This window comes from Lissotriton helveticus, chromosome 10 (assembly GCF_964261635.1).
Source record: "Lissotriton helveticus chromosome 10, aLisHel1.1, whole genome shotgun sequence".
NCBI lineage: Eukaryota > Metazoa > Chordata > Amphibia > Caudata > Salamandridae > Lissotriton > Lissotriton helveticus.
The window spans coordinates 18,709,880-18,727,380 of record NC_136071.1 but is presented as its reverse complement, the minus strand read 5'-3'; the positions used below and the strand labels follow the sequence as shown (position 1 = coordinate 18,727,380).

Genomic DNA, 17,501 nt, shown 5'->3' with positions numbered 1-17,501 from the left:
AGCCACAATGGCCTCCTTGCCAGACGTGGCTGTCCAGACAATTGTGCTTTCTGAATGCACGAGGGGCTGTCAACATAGCTGCCTTGCTGATGGCTAGGACAGGAACTCCGTGTGCTAACGCAGTAGTAGCAGCTTTGGCTTTGGTAGAATGAGTGGAGGCTGCATTTTGGCCAATGCATAGCAGATGTTTATGCAGAGCGGGAGACTGTGCTCTTCTGTACTGCCTGGTCTTTTTTTGCCCTTCGCTGAGGTCCTTGGCACGATCTATGTAGAAGCTCTGTGCTCTTTTGGGGTTCTTAGAGGTGTGAGGCGGAGTATAGGATAGAATGGCAGCAGGGTGATGGTTCGACTGGCGTGGAATAGAGTCACAACTTTCAGTGGACCGGTTGCTCTAGTTCGCAGAACCAGCTTATCAGGGAAGATGGTGGATGAACACAGCCTGAGCTCACTCATGCAGTGCAGAGGTGATGGCAATGAGAACCACAATCTTAATTGTGAGAAGCCACTAAGGACAGCTACGGAGTGGCTCAACTGGAGTACACATTAAATGTGTATTCCAGTGAGAGGCCTCCACTGGCTCCCCGTCAACAAGAGGATCACCTTTAAACTCCTCATCCACGCACACAAAGCACTACACAACACCGGACCTACGTACCTCAACAACCGACTCAGCTTCTACACCCCCACCCGAAGCCTCCGCTCAGCCAACCTCGTCCTCGCCTCAGTCCCTCGTATCCGGAAAGCCACCGCCGGCGGCAGATCCTTCTCCTACCTCGCCGGCAAGACCTGGAACGCTCTCCCTACCAGCCTACGACAGACTCAGGACCTACTGGCCTTCAGAAGACTCCTCAAGACGTGGCTTTGAGAATACTCCTCAAGACCTGGCTTTTTGATCAGTAGCGCAGCCCCCCCCCCCCCCCCACACCCCCTGCGCCTTGAGACCCTCACGGGTATGTAGCGCACTTTAGAAATGCAGTGATTGATTGATTAAACAAATAATGATAAGATTCAGATCCCATAGTGGCATCACAAACTGAGAAGAGAGAAACAGGTGTTGGAGCCCTTTCAAAAACTACATCACAACTGGTGATTTAAACAAAGAGGGCTGATCAGGCAACCATAGGAAAATTGAGGGCAGAAAGATAACCTTTAACCAAGGCCTTGCTGAGCGAAAGACAATACAAATAGTAGAACATCAGACAGTTTGACCTGGAGCGGGTCAACCTGGTGAGTGACGCGCCAAACCACAAACATGTCCCACTGATAGGCATATACAGTTTTTATCTTGGGACAAATGGCTGCCAAGATGACATCCACCAACTCTGGAGGAAGGTCGAAGGTGTTCAGCTGTCGCAACTCACTCTCGATGCACGAAGGTGGAGGTTGCAAAAGCCGGTGTGCAAAATCCTGCCCTGTTGCGCCAGCAGGTCCTACCGGAGGGGCAACCTGATCGTGGAACAGATGTTCAAACTCAGGAGCTCTGGATACCATGCGCTTCATGCCCAGTCCAGAGCCACCAGGGTGACTTGGACCAGGAATGTCCTGATCATCTTGAGAACTCAGAGCAAGAGTGGTATTGGTGGAAAGGCATACAAGAGTCTAGAGTTCCACTCGAACAGAACATGTCTTTAAGCGAGACACACCTTGGAAATTCCAACATGCAGAAGTGCGGACATGGTAGGGTCTGTGTGGTGGCAAACCGATCTAGCCAAGGCTCTCCCCATTTGCGGTAGAGATCTTGCGTCACCTCTGGGTGCAACTGCCACTCGTGATCCGCCTTGGCATTGAAAGACACGGTCAGGTGGAAGCCTACAAGGAAAATATGTTGGTGATCCAGTCAATTCCAGAGGTGTAAGGCCTCCTGGAACAGAGTCCATAACCCCCACCCGCACTGTTTGTTGCAATACCACATGGTGGGGGTGTTATGTGAGTACCTGTACCAACCCCCTCTTGATGGGCTCTAGGAAGTTATTCAGCACCAAGTGAATGTCTCTGAGCTCCAGAAACGCCGATACGGGGCCAGGACTCTACCGGAGACCAGAGGCCTCTAATCTTTACCTCTCCAAGGTGGCATCCCAGCACAGAAATGAAGTATCGGTCACCACTATCAAGTCTGGGTGAGGAAGGGGTCAGCTGCTGACCCACTCATAGTCCAGTAGCCACCACTGCAGATCTTTTGCAGTCTCCTCCAAAATCTGGATGTGGTCGGAGTGCCCTTGATGTTGGGCTCACTGGGACTTCAGATCCTATTGCATGTGCCACCTGGATTGCCCGAACAGCAGGATGCAGATGGCCATCAGTCCCAGCAGCCTAACAGTGGACCGCACCGTAATCCAGGCCTGAGGCTGAAAGATCAGGATCAGAGCCTGAATGTCCTGGACTCTTTTCAGCGGTAAAAGGCATGACACCAGACCGCGTCCAGAATGGCTCCGATGAAGGTGGAACATCTGAAAAGGAGTCAGGTGCGACTTTGGCATGTTTATAGTGAACCCCAAAGACACCAGGAGGTTTGCCATCACCTGGAGGTGGTTGACGACTGCCTTGGTGAGACACTCTTCATCAGCCCGCACGCCCTCCCCTCCGCTGACTTCATCCTCCTGGGGGACATCAACTTCCACCTGGAAAACAACAACGACCGCAAAACCACCACCCTGCTTGACAACCTCGCCATCCTCGGACTCAAGCAGCTGGTGACCACCCCCACCCACCTCGCCGGACACACACTCGACGCTGTCTTCTCTTCCAGCAAGGACATCATCTTCAGCCACGCCACCGGACTCCACTGGACGGACCACAGCTGCGTCCACTTCACCTTCAGAAGATCCACGATCCCCCACCACCAGCAACAGGTTGCTCGAAGAAACTGGAACAAGATCACAGCAAACCAGCTCGCCACTTCCTTGAGCCAACACCCTCCCGCCAGCTCAGCGAACACCAGCCAGGCCGCCGACAACCTCACGAAGTGGATCAGCAACTGCGCAGACGACCTCGCCCCACTGAGGACCCCGCCTAGCAGACCCGGCAGCAAGAAGGCCCCATGGTTCACCGACGAACTCAAGAGCTCCAAGAAGAACTGCCGAGCCCTCGAGAAAGCCTGGAGAAGGGAGCCAACACCGGACAACATGACCACCCTCAAGCTCGCCACCCGGAAGCACCATTAACTGATCCACGCCACCAAGAAATCAGCATTCAAGGACCGGCTGGACAACAACGCACACAACTGCAAGGAACTCTTCAACATCGTGAAAGAGCTCTCCAACCCCAACGCCGGAATCAACGACATCACCCCGTCGCAAGACCTCTGCAACTCCCTCGCCTCCTACTTCCACAACAAGATCGCTGACATACACAACAGCTTCAGCCCACAAACAACGCTCCCCACGACCGCACCAACGCCCCCCACCACCACCCTCAGCGCCTGGACCCAGATCAACACAGAAGACACCATCTGCACAATGAACTCTATCCACTCCGGATCTCCGACAGACCCCTGCCCTCACCACGTCTTCAACAAGGCCGACGCCGTCATCGCACCCCACCTGCGGGACATCATCAACACCTCCTTCGACACCGCCACCTTCCCTGAGAGCTGGAAGCACGCCGAAATCAGCGCTCTACTAAAGAAACCAACAGCGGACCCCACCGAACTCAAGAATTACCGCCCCATCTCGCTCCTCCCGTTTCCAGCCAAAGTCATCGAGAAGACCGTCAACAAGCAGCTGGCCACCTTCCGCGAGACGAATGGATCCCTCGACCCCTCACAGTCTGGCTTCCGAGCCAACCACAGCACCGAGACCGCCCTCATCGCTGCCACCGATGACATCCGAGCCCTGCTGGACAACGGCGAAACAGCAGCCCTCATCCTCCTAGACCTCTCCGCGGCGTTCGACACCGTTTGCCACCGCACCCTAGTGCAGCGCCTCAGCAACATCGGAATCCAGGAAAAGGCTCTGGAGTGGATCATCTCCTTCCTCGCTGGAAGGACACAGAGAGTACGCCTGCCACCGTTCAGATCTGCAGCCACGGAAGTCATCTGCGGCGTTCCTCAGGGCTCCTCGCTCAGCCCCACCCTCTTCAACGTCTACATGAGCCCCCTTGCGGCCATCGCACGCCAACACAACCTCAACATCTCCTACGCCGACGACACCCAGCTGATCCTATCCCTGACCAACGACCCAGCCGCCGCCAGAACCAACCTCCACGAAGGGATGAAAGACGTAGCCGAGTGGATGACGACCAGCCGCCTGAAACTGAACTCAGACAAGACGGAAGTCCTCATCCTAGGCTCCTCGCCCTCCGCCTGGGACGACTCCTGGTGGCCCCCCGCCCTGGGCACCGCACTAAAACCGACAGACCACGCACGCAACCTGGGCTTCATCCTGGACTCCTCCCTCTCCATGACCAGACAAGTCAACGCCGTCTCCGCGTCCTGTTTCAACATCCTGCGCATGCTACGGAAGATCTTCCGGTGGATCCCCACCGAGACCAGGAAGACGGTCACCCAGGCCCTCGTCACCAGCCGACTGGACTACGGCAACGCCCTCTACGCCGGAACCACCGCCAAGCTCCAGAAGAGACTCCAGCGGATCCAGAACGCCTCAGCCAGACTCATCCTCGACATCCCCCGACGCAGCCACATCTCCGGACATCTGAGAGACCTGCACTGGCTCCCCGTCAACAAGAGAATCACCTTCCGTCTCCTCACCCACGCACACAAAGCCATACACGACCATGGCCCGAGCTACCTCAACAACCGCCTCAACTTCTAAGCTCCCAAACGCCACCTCCGATCGACCAACCACGCCCTCGCCGCCGTCCCCCGCATCCGAAGAGCGACAACAGGAGCAAGGTCCTTCTCCTACCTGGCCGCCAAGACCTGGAACACCCTCCCTCCCGACCTTCGCCTGACCCAAGACCACCTCTCCTTCAGGAAGAAGCTCAAGACCTGGCTGTTCGAGCAGTAGCGGCACCCCCCCCCCCCCCAAGCGCCTTGAGACCCTCCGGGTGAGTAGTGCACTCTATAAATGCCTTGATTGATTGATTGATTGACTCTTCAACAGCTAATCGAAGTAGGGGGAAGACAGACACCCCAGACCTCCCCCATCACTTTTGTTAATACCTGGGGGCACTCGTGAGACCAGAAGGAGCACAGCAAACCGAACATGCTCCTCTACCACCATGAACTGCAGATGGGCCAGCAGGTTGGGAATATGGAATATGCATCCTGCAGGTCAAGTGCCACCATCTAGTTACAAGGGTCAAGAGCAGATAAGACCGGAGCCAGGGTGAGTATTTTGAACTTCTTCTGAAGGAAAACATTGAGGGGGTAGGTCTAGAATAGACCAAAGACCTCCGTCCTTCTTGGGCACCTAAAATTAGTGGGAATAACAACCATGTCATTCTTCTGGCACAGGCACCCTCTCCATAGCCCCTGTGGCCAAAACGGCTTGCACTTTCTGCCACAAAATGAAGAGCTGGTCCTCTGTCAGTCATTGGGTAGACGGTGGATGGTGCAGCGGGGACAAAAGGAAGGGTAAGGCATAGCTTTTGGGAACAATTTGGAGGGCCCGCCTGTCGGTTGCGATCGCTTGCCAATCCAGATACTCTGTGGGTTCTGCCTCCCACCATGTGGCTCCCAAACAGGAGAATTCCATCGAACGGCATGTCCATCAAGTAGACTGGACATTGCCCGAGAAACTAGTTGATCAAACCATGTATGGCGACGAAGGGTGACACTGGTGCCAATAATTCGTCCGACCGTCTGCGGTGTCCAAATCACAACAAATTGTGAATGTGGCCGTATCATGACCATCCTGAATGGCCTGTGACAGACAGGGCGAAGGATGTCAAGAACGTTTGGGAGGACTTGCACCACCAAATTCCATAGAGCATGAGTATAATGGCGCAGCAAACAGGAGGCATTTTTCGAATGTCTCCACTCACTTTGATTCCCGGTCAGAGTGAGCAGTAGGAAAATTGTCGAGGTTGGTCTGACTGGTGAAGGCCTGCACCATGAGGCTCTCAGAAGGATGCTGCAACAAAGGAGGGTCGTCTGGAGCAGGGTCATGGCATCAGGCAATTTGCCACTTTACAGGAAGGCAGTACAAGGCTTAGCCCAAGCCTGCCAAGGTGTCTGTTAAGGCCGCATTAAAAACGCAGGAGAGGCTCATAAGCCGTCTGACCAGGCTGCAGGACTTCCATCAGTACATTTGTTTTAGCATCCATAGTAGAGAGGTGCAGGTCAAGGACTTCAGCCGTCCTATGCATAACCATAGCCTAGGATACAGATTCTTCTGAGGCCAGGACTGGAGGGGAGAACGGCTTACATGGGGGAAGTGTCCAGCTCATTAGCATCTTGCAAGTCCTCATACTATTTGCCATCCGGCGTAGGGCTTAGCGAGCTCATCACCCTGGTCATAATCTTCATCAGAGTCCGTTCCAAAAAGACAGGGAGCTGCCTGCCCAGTGGGAAGGAATGCGCAAAAACCTCGGTCAGATTTAGCTGTGGTTCCAGTTGAATTCGAACAGGTGCGGGAAAGGACAATTGTGGCCAACTCTTCGGGCAGCAAAGTGGGCCTCAGCGTCAACATACTGGGCCCAGAGTGGGTATAGGCACAGAGGCGGCGCAAGTACTGGAGCAGAGGGAAGAAGCGACTCAGAGGGTCCAGCTGCTGCAAGGGCAAACCCCGCTGGTGGTTTTCCAGGTGGGAGGCCTCTTAGCTCCATGTGTCTCAAACACACATTAGAGGGAGTTGGTAAAGAACTGAAGCATAGCTGAGCGAAACTCTGATCTAGTGCGGCTGAAGGCCCCAGAAACTCCGGTTGTGCTGGAATCAGCTGCGGAATCAATTAAGTCAGCCGACTTCGGGAATGGGACTGTCGGCACCGCAAATGCGCTTCATCAAGGAAAAGGGAATAGTGTGAAGGAGCGAAACTCCGCTTGGAGTTAGTTTCTTGTGCTTACCGAGGATCTTGAGCCCAATGAGGACATGGCCTTAGGAGCCGGCAACGAGCTTTGAATTGGAGCAGTCTCTGTGCTACGTCTGTGATTGGTGATGTGGAGTTTCATGTCCCATTCGCTGTTGGCCTTCGGATTAGTCAACGCGCAGTCTCTGCAGGCCTTTGAGTTTTGCAACGACCCAGGACACCACAGGCAAACCAGGTGGGAATCTGCCACAAACATCTGTTTGCGACAGTCCTTACAAGGTTTCAACCCTCTAGTCTTAGGGGGTGATATCCTTTTAACATTGTTGAAAATTTGTGAGGAAAATCTGAAAAAGTGGTCTCAGAGGCCAGAGAAGCTTTGAATCTGTGTTTAGAGGCGCAGAAAGAAGGAACGTAAGGATGCAGGAGAGGCACCAATATAGGTCTGCAAGTCACTTCTAGGGCAGAATGGCAACCGTACAGAGCTGCAAGGTGCCACCTTCCGGCAGATGGGGGTACTACTGAAAAGTTGTCTGATTCAGTCTGATTCCTGGGGAATAGTCAAAAGGTGGGGAATCTGCTCCTGGAAGTCACATCAGAATGAAAATGTCACCAGCTGCCACTCAGACTCAGGTAAAATGTTACGGAAAGGGAGGAATTTGAGCTGCTTTTTTAAAGTTACGGTACGGAGACTTGGAGGAAGTAAAATTCAAATTCTTGTATTACTGCTGGAGAATGTTCAAGCCGTTTCTATGAATGTTTGCACAAGTAAAAGCATTGTAGTTTTAACTTTTATTCACCAAGCCGGCCTTTCTCACCTACACTGCTAACCAGCAGACACAACTGTCTGTATCACTTTCCTTACACTCCTACAACACCTCCATGTAACAGACAAGACGTCCCACTCCCTGTACCAATGTCCTTACACTCCTACAACACCTCCATGTAACAGACAGACGTCCCACTCCCTGTACCAATGTCCTTACACTCCTACAACACCTCCATGTAACAGACAGACATCCCACTCCCTGTACCAGTGTCCTTACACTCCTACAACACCTCCATGTAACAGACAGACATCCCACTCCCTGTACCAGTGTCCTTACACTCCTACAACACCTCCATGTAACAGACAGACACCCCACTCCCTGTACCAGTGTCCTTACACTCCTACAACACCTCCATGTAACAGACAGACGTCCCACTCCCTGTACTAGTGTCCTTACACTCCTACAACACCTCCATGTAACAGACAGACGTCCCACTCCCTGTACTAGTGTCCTTACACTCCTACAACACCTCCATGTAACAGACAGGCATCCCACTCCCTGTACTAGTGTCCTTACACTCCTACAACACCTCCATGTAACAGACAGGCATCCCACCCCCTGTACCAATGTCCTTACACCCCTACAACACCTCCATGTAACATGCATCCCACTCCATGTACCAATGTCCTTACACTCCTACAACACCTCCATGTAACAGACAGACGTCCCACTCCCTGTACTAGTGTCCTTACACTCCTACAACACCTCCATGTAACATGCATCCCACTCCCTGTACCAGTGTCCTTACACTCCTACAACACCTCCATGTAACAGACAGGCATCCCACTCTCTGTACTAGTGTCCTTACACTCCTACAACACCTCCATGTAACATGCATCCCACTCCCTGTACCAGTGTCCTTACACTCCTACAACACCTCCATGTAACAGACAGGCATCCCACTCTCTGTACCAGTGTCCTTACACTCCTACAACACCTCCATGTAACAGACAGACGTCCCACTCCCTGTACTAGTGTCCTTACACTCCTACAACACCTCCATGTAACGGACAGACATCCCACTCCCTGTACTAGTGTCCTTACACTCCTACAACACCTCCATGTAACATGCATCCCACTCCCTGTACCAGTGTCCTTACACTCCTACAACACCTCCATGTAACAGACAGGCATCCCACTCTCTGTACTAGTGTCCTTACACTCCTACAACACCTCCATGTAACATGCATCCCACTCCCTGTACCAGTGTCCTTACACTCCTACAACACCTCCATGTAACAGACAGGCATCCCACTCTCTGTACCAGTGTCCTTACACTCCTACAACACCTCCATGTAACAGACAGACGTCCCACTCCCTGTACTAGTGTCCTTACACTCCTACAACACCTCCATGTAACAGACAGACATCCCACTCCCTGTACTAGTGTCCTTACACTCCTACAACACCTCCATGTAACAGACAGACGTCCCACTCCCTGTACCACTGTCCTTACACTCCTACAACACCTCCATGTAACAGACAGACGTCCCACTCCCTGTACCAGTGTCCTTACACTCCTACAACACCTCCATGTAACATGCATCCCACTCCCTGTACCACTGTCCTTACACTCCTACAACACCTCCATGTAACAGACAGGCATCCCACTCCCTGTACCAGTATCCTTACACTCCTACAACACCTCCATGTAACAGACAGGCATCCCACTCCCTGTACCAGTGTCCTTACACTCCTACAACACCTCCATGTAACAGACAGACGTCCCACTCCCTGTACTAGTGTCCTTACACTCCTACAACACCTCCATGTAACAGACAGACATCCCACTCCATGTACTCGTGTCCTTACACTCCTACAACACCTCCATGTAACAGACAGACATCCCACTCCCTGTACCACTGTCCTTACACTCCTACAACACCTCCATGTAACAGACAGGCATCCCACTCCCTGTACCAGTGTCCTTACACTCCTACAACACCTCCATGTAACAGACAGACGTCCCACTCCCTGTACCACTGTCCTTACACTCCTACAACACCTCCATGTAACAGACAGACATCCCACTCCCTGTACTAGTGTCCTTACACTCCTACAACACCTCCATGTAACAGACAGACGTCCCACTCCCTGTACCAGTGTCCTTACACTCCTACAACACCTCCATGTAACAGACAGGCGTCCCATTCCCTGTACCAATGTCCTTACACTCCTACAACACCTCCATGTAACAGACGTCCCACTCCCTGTACTAGTGTCCTTACACTCCTACAACACCTCCATGTAACAGACAGGCGTCCCACTCCCTGTACCACTGTCCTTACACTCCTACAACACCTCCATGTAACAGACAGGCGTCCCACTCCCTGTACCAATGTCCTTACACTCCTACAACACCTCCATGTAACAGACAGGCGTCCCACTCCCTGTACCACTGTCCTTACACTCCTACAACACCTCCATGTAACAGACAGGCGTCCCACTCCCTGTACCAATGTCCTTACACTCCTACAACACCTCCATGTAACAGACGTCCCACTCCCTGTACTAGTGTCCTTACACTCCTACAACACCTCCATGTAACAGACAGGCGTCCCACTCCCTGTACCACTGTCCTTACACTCCTACAACACCTCCATGTAACATGCATCCCACTCCCTGTACCACTGTCCTTACACTCCTACAACACCTCCATGTAACAGACAGACATCCCACTATCTGTACTAGTGTCCTTACACTCCTACAACACCTCCATGTAACAGACAGACGTCCCACTCCCTGTACCACTGTCCTTACACTCCTACAACACCTCCATGTAACAGACAGACATCCCACTCCCTGTACTAGTGTCCTTACACTCCTACAACACCTCCATGTAACAGACAGACATCCCACTCCCTGTACTAGTGTCCTTACACTCCTACAACACCTCCATGTAACAGACAGACGTCCCATTCCCTGTACCAGTGTCCTTACACTCCTACAACACCTCCATGTAACAGACAGACATCCCACTCCCTGTACTAGTGTCCTTACACTCCTACAACACCTCCATGTAACAGACAGACGTCCCACTCCCTGTACCACTGTCCTTGCACTCCTACAACACCTCCATGTAACAGACAGACATCCCACTCCCTGTACTAGTGTCCTTACACTCCTACAACACCTCCATGTAACAGACAGACGTCCCACTCCCTGTACCACTGTCCTTACACTCCTACAACACCTCCATGTAACAGACAGACGTCCCACTCCCTGTACCACTGTCCTTACACTCCTACAACACCTCCATGTAACAGACAGACGTCCCACTCCCTGTATCACTGTCCTTACACTCCTACAACACCTCCATGTAACAGACAGACACCCCACTCCCTGTACCAGTGTCCTTACACTCCTACAACACCTCCATGTAACAGACAGACGTCCCACTCCCTGTACCACTGTCCTTACACTCCTACAACACCTCCATGTAACAGACAGACGTCCCACTCCCTGTATCACTGTCCTTACACTCCTACAACACCTCCATGTAACAGACAGACACCCCACTCCCTGTACCAGTGTCCTTACACTCCTACAACACCTCCATGTAACAGACAGACGTCCCACTCCCTGTACCACTGTCCTTACACTCCTACAACACCTCCATGTAACAGACAGACATCCCACTCCCTGTACTAGTGTCCTTACACTCCTACAACACCTCCATGTAACAGACGTCCCACTCCCTGTACTAGTGTCCTTACACTCCTACAACACCTCCATGTAACAGACAGGCGTCCCACTCCCTGTACCACTGTCCTTACACTCCTACAACACCTCCATGTAACAGACAGGCGTCCCATTCCCTGTACCAATGTCCTTACACTCCTACAACACCTCCATGTAACAGACGTCCCACTCCCTGTACTAGTGTCCTTACACTCCTACAACACCTCCATGTAACAGACAGGCGTCCCACTCCCTGTACCACTGTCCTTACACTCCTACAACACCTCCATGTAACATGCATCCCACTCCCTGTACCACTGTCCTTACACTCCTACAACACCTCCATGTAACAGACAGACATCCCACTATCTGTACTAGTGTCCTTACACTCCTACAACACCTCCATGTAACAGACAGACGTCCCACTCCCTGTACCACTGTCCTTACACTCCTACAACACCTCCATGTAACAGACAGGCGTCCCATTCCCTGTACCAATGTCCTTACACTCCTACAACACCTCCATGTAACAGACGTCCCACTCCCTGTACTAGTGTCCTTACACTCCTACAACACCTCCATGTAACAGACAGGCGTCCCACTCCCTGTACCACTGTCCTTACACTCCTACAACACCTCCATGTAACATGCATCCCACTCCCTGTACCACTGTCCTTACACTCCTACAACACCTCCATGTAACAGACAGACATCCCACTATCTGTACTAGTGTCCTTACACTCCTACAACACCTCCATGTAACAGACAGACGTCCCACTCCCTGTACCAGTGTCCTTATACTCCTACAACACCTCCATGTAACAGACAGACATCCCACTCCCTGTACTAGTGTCCTTACACTCCTACAACACCTCCATGTAACAGACAGACGTCCCACTCCCTGTACCACTGTCCTTACACTCCTACAACACCTCCATGTAACAGACAGACATCCCACTCCCTGTACTAGTGTCCTTACACTCCTACAACACCTCCATGTAACAGACAGACGTCCCACTCCCTGTACCAGTGTCCTTACACTCCTACAACACCTCCATGTAACAGACAGGCATCCCACTCCCTGTACCAGTGTCCTTACACTCCTACAACACCTCCATGTAACAGACAGACACCCCACTCCCTGTACTAGTGTCCTTACACTCCTACAACACCTCCATGTAACAGACGTCCCACTACCTGTACTAGTGTCCTTACACTCCTACAACACCTCCATGTAACAGACAGACATCCCACTCCCTGTACTAGTGTCCTTACACTCCTACAACACCTCCATGTAACAGACAGACGTCCCATTCCCTGTACTAGTGTCCTTACACTCCTACAACACCTCCATGTAACAGACAGACGTCCCACTCCCTGTACTAGTGTCCTTATACTTCTACAACACCTCCATGTAACAGACAGACATCCCACTCCCTGTACTAGTGTCCTTACACTCCTACAACACCTCCATGTAACAGACAGACGTCCCACTCCCTGTACCAATGTCCTTACACTCCTACAACACCTCCATGTAACAGACAGACGTCCCATTCCCTGTACTAGTGTCCTTACACAACACCTCCATGTAACAGACAGGCATCCCACTCCCTGTACTCGTGTCCTTACACTCCTACGACACATCCATGTAACAGACAGGCATCCCACTCCCTGTACTAGTGTCCTTACACTCCTACAACACCTCCATGTAACAGACAGACATCCCACTCCCTGTACTAGTGTCCTTATACTTCTACAACACCTCCATGTAACAGACAGACATCCCACTCCCTGTACTAGTGTCCTTACACTCCTACAACACCTCCATGTAACAGACAGACGTCCCATTCCCTGTACTAGTGTCCTTACACAACACCTCCATGTAACAGACAGGCATCCCACTCCCTGTACTCGTGTCCTTACACTCCTACGACACATCCATGTAACAGACAGGCATCCCACTCCCTGTACCAATGTCCTTATACTTCTACAACACCTCCATGTAACAGACAGACGTCCCACTCCCTGTACCACTGTCCTTACACTCCTACAACACCTCCATGTAACAGACAGACATCCCACTCCCTGTACCACTGTCCTTACACTCCTACAACACCTCCATGTACCAGACAGACATCCCACTATCTGTACTAGTGTCCTTACACTCCTACAACACCTCCATGTACCAGACAGACATCCCACTATCTGTACTAGTGTCCTTACACTCCTACAACACCTCCATGTAACATGCATCCCACTCCATGTACTAGTGTCCTTACACTCCTACAACACCTCCATGTAACAGACAGACATCCCACTCCCTGTACTAGTGTCCTTATACTTCTACAACACCTCCATGTAACAGACAGACATCCCACTCCCTGTACTAGTGTCCTTACACTCCTACAACACCTCCATGTAACAGACAGACGTCCCATTCCCTGTACTAGTGTCCTTACACAACACCTCCATGTAACAGACAGGCATCCCACTCCCTGTACTAGTGTCCTTACACAACACCTCCATGTAACAGACAGGCATCCCACTCCCTGTACTAGTGTCCTTACACTCCTACAACACCTCCATGTAACAGACAGGCATCCCACTCCCTGTACTACTGTCCTTATACTTCTACAACACCTCCATGTAACAGACAGACGTCCCACTCCCTGTACCACTGTCCTTGCACTCCTACAACACCTCCATGTAACAGACAGACATCCCACTCCCTGTACTAGTGTCCTTACACTCCTACAACACCTCCATGTAACAGACAGGCATCCCACTCCCTGTACTAGTGTCCTTACACTCCTACAACACCTCCATGTAACAGACAGACGTCCCACTCCCTGTACTAGTGTCCTTACACTCCTACAACACCTCCATGTAACAGACAGGCGTCCCACTCCCTGTACCACTGTCCTTACACTCCTACAACACCTCCATGTAACAGACGTCCCACTCCCTGTACTAGTGTCCTTACACTCCTACAACACCTCCATGTAACAGACAGACGTCCCACTCCCTGTACTAGTGTCCTTACACTCCTACAACACCTCCATGTAACAGACAGGCGTCCCACTCCCTGTACCACTGTCCTTACACTCCTAAAACACCTCCATGTAACAGACAGACATCCCACTCCCTGTACTAGTGTCCTTACACTCCCTAGTCTTATGTAACCCAGCTGCACACCTGCGTTATTCAGTGGACACCCCAGTCCCTGTACCACTACTCTACCCACATGTACCGACACGCTCTGAGCACAACTCTTTCAACCGCTTACCTACACGTAACCAGTGGATTTCTTACTCCCAGCTACTCTTCTTCTTGAACCCATCTCAATATCTGCATGTAGGCTGTTCCTTCCGCTCCTGGCAGTCCCTCTCTTCAGACTCCTTCCTTACCTGTATACCAGTGGATCCATATCAGTCACCTTACACCCCAATACTTGTATATTACTGTGACCCACCCACTCCCTGTAACCCGTCTCCATCCACTCTTCCTTACCCGTATGTTCAGGCAGGCCACCACCACGTCTCCCGTCGGCGTGACGATGGGGATATTCTCACAGATGATACCATTCTCCACGTCCACCACCTGGCCTGGAAGAGAGATCACAGCAGCAGGATGAGTGACTATTTCATGGGGAACGCATAACAGAAGAGCAGCTTAGTAGCAAGAGAAGCCGCTGGGAAGGGCCGCAATGAAAGACTTGGATATGATTTTGAAAAGCACTGATTTTATCTACAAGAACCAGAGGCAGAGGCATGGACCACGACGCGGGATGGATGTTAAGACCGGCCAACAAAGCACACGTTTGACCTGTGGTTCTGGAGGGGACTAGAAAGAATTGGATGTTAGTTACCTGTAATCCTAGCTCTCCTCAGGGGGTATCCTCATCAAAGTCGTAAGTACTGAATGTCCCCGCACATGGGTGGGACTATTCAGTGCTAATGACTACTGATGAGGATCCCCTGGAAGAGAAGCAGGACAGCCAGGAAAACAAATATATGTGTCCACGATCAAATCACACCAGAACTTTACTCGGAACAGATTACCATATGGAAGCTCTCATAATTGGTACACACAAATGTGAAACCTAAGAAGTGACCAACGCTTGGAAACCTGGAAAGAAGGAAGAGGACGACCGACAGCAGGGTGGATGATTCAATCATGACAGGATGAACAGACACTGAACTCCCCAGACCCAAAGAGAAGCCTGGGCCTTCTGGACACAACCCATCTGTATGGGAGCCAGGGGTCGGCATTCACTTAATGACACCTTAAACAAGGATCCAGCTAGGCTGCATACTCATTGGTGGACTTGGCCCTTCTGGCAGGTTCACCCCTGAACTTTTTGCCTGGTATTATTAAATAATTATAGCGATTGCTGGTCTTTGCACACTTTGACACTGTGGCGCAGTGTAAAGTGCGTGCGCTCCCTGAGTGCGTGAGATTGGCCTGCCCTCCCATAGGAATGCATGGGGAATGTAGGTGTCCCTGGTAGTTCCTGATGCGTGGGGTGTACAGGCTTGAATCTGGTATGTGCAGACTCATGTGATTGAATGCTGTGCAACGATGCATGCGGTGTGTATGTGTCTAGTGTGAAAGTGCCACTTCTGGAAGTGTGCCTGTCTGTGCAGTGAATGTGCTGGCGTGTGATTGGCTGGTGCAGGCTGGGGTGCCAGGCTCCATGAGTCATGATGGGTCAGCCGGTGGTGAGTGTTGAGATTAGCATGTGTGATGTGAGGGAGTGGTGCACCTGGGTCCTGAATAGGGCTGGGCTTTCCCCACACAATGCTGGCTCCGCCCCCTGTGGTGCAACTAGCCTGCCTGGTGAATGGAAAGGGTGGCTGGGGAAAACAAAGAACTCCAAAACCAGCTGCAACTGGTTTCTTCCCCACCCTGTACCCTGCACCCTGAGACAAAGGAATTTGCTGTATAAAAAGGGGCTGTGTCCCCTTACAAAATGTTCTTGTTTCCTGACTTGAATCTACCAGGGGCGTGCTGCTGCTGGGGCCCAGGGGAAGGCTTGCCTCCCTGGGCCCTGCCCAGCCCCTGGATGCTGGATGGACTTTTCCTTTGGACCTGGCTGCTTGTGTCCTAATAGGAGGGGGCTGCTGCTGGCGGGCCCAGGTGGGACCGCCATGGGGGCGGTCTCCTGCCTGTGCGCTGGCCCCTGGATGCCCCGGACCTCTGGGACCCCTTCTTCAGTCATTTGTCCTGGGGGCCAGTGAGGGCCCATGTCGCACTTTTGCTTTCCAGCTGCCCAGCAAGTAGTGGGCAGCTGCACCTTTCAGGTCTTTCTTTCAGGGGACTTGTTCTTTGGACTCAGGAGTGGGCGCACTCCTTCATCGGTACCTTGGCCTTCCCCAGCTGCGCAGCACTTAGTGCCAGCTGCAGCGTTTAGGCCCTGTTCTGTCCCTGTCCTCAGCTGCCCAGCAAGTAGTGGGCAGCTGCTACGTTTAGGTATTGGCGCAACCTGGACTTTAAAGTGATTTATGTACTAATGTGATTTCTGCGCTAAATGCTGATTTATGTGCTTCTTAGGGTGCTAGGAAATGTACTGTGTGTTGTATGTTTTGCGCACCCTGTGTTCTGGTACCTCTGAATGTGTTTTTATGACTCATGTACAAAGTTGCTTTCCTACACCGCTGAACGTGTGTTTATGCGTCATGTGTTCTCCTGTGCTGCACCTCTGAATGTGTTTTGATGAATCATGTGCCTTGTTCCTACACTGCTGAATGTATGTTTATGCATCATGTGTTTTGTTTCCATGCCTATACCCCTAAATGTATGGTGATACTTAGGTGGTTGTTTTTCTCCTAGTACAGGTGTTGCTAGTGAGGTCCTGGTTCCCTGCGTGACATTTTCCTTAAGGTGGTTAGGGTTGCATAGGTGGTACTTACCGGTTACCAGTAGTTACTGGTTGTGTGCTAAAGTGATTTATACTCTATGTTCTAAGTGCTAATTCTAACAGTATTTCTAGTTCTAAAAGTGCTGATTCCTGACAGTGGTCCATGTGGCCCTGCTTGTACATACCCCCTGTAAATTCTGCCCGTG

The 17,501-nt window shown here is 51.8% G+C and overlaps 1 protein-coding gene across 1 annotated transcript in view; it reads right to left on the bottom strand.

The window, feature by feature from the left end:
• ABCD1 (ATP binding cassette subfamily D member 1) overlaps positions 1 to 17,501 on the bottom strand; it is a 209,234-nt gene that overhangs the window by 92,243 nt on the left and 99,490 nt on the right. Inside the window, exon 5 of the mRNA XM_078664579.1 lies at positions 14,946 to 15,040. Within this exon, the coding sequence (XP_078520705.1) occupies positions 14,946 to 15,040 (95 nt within the window). The remainder of the gene's footprint in view (positions 1 to 14,945; positions 15,041 to 17,501) is intronic.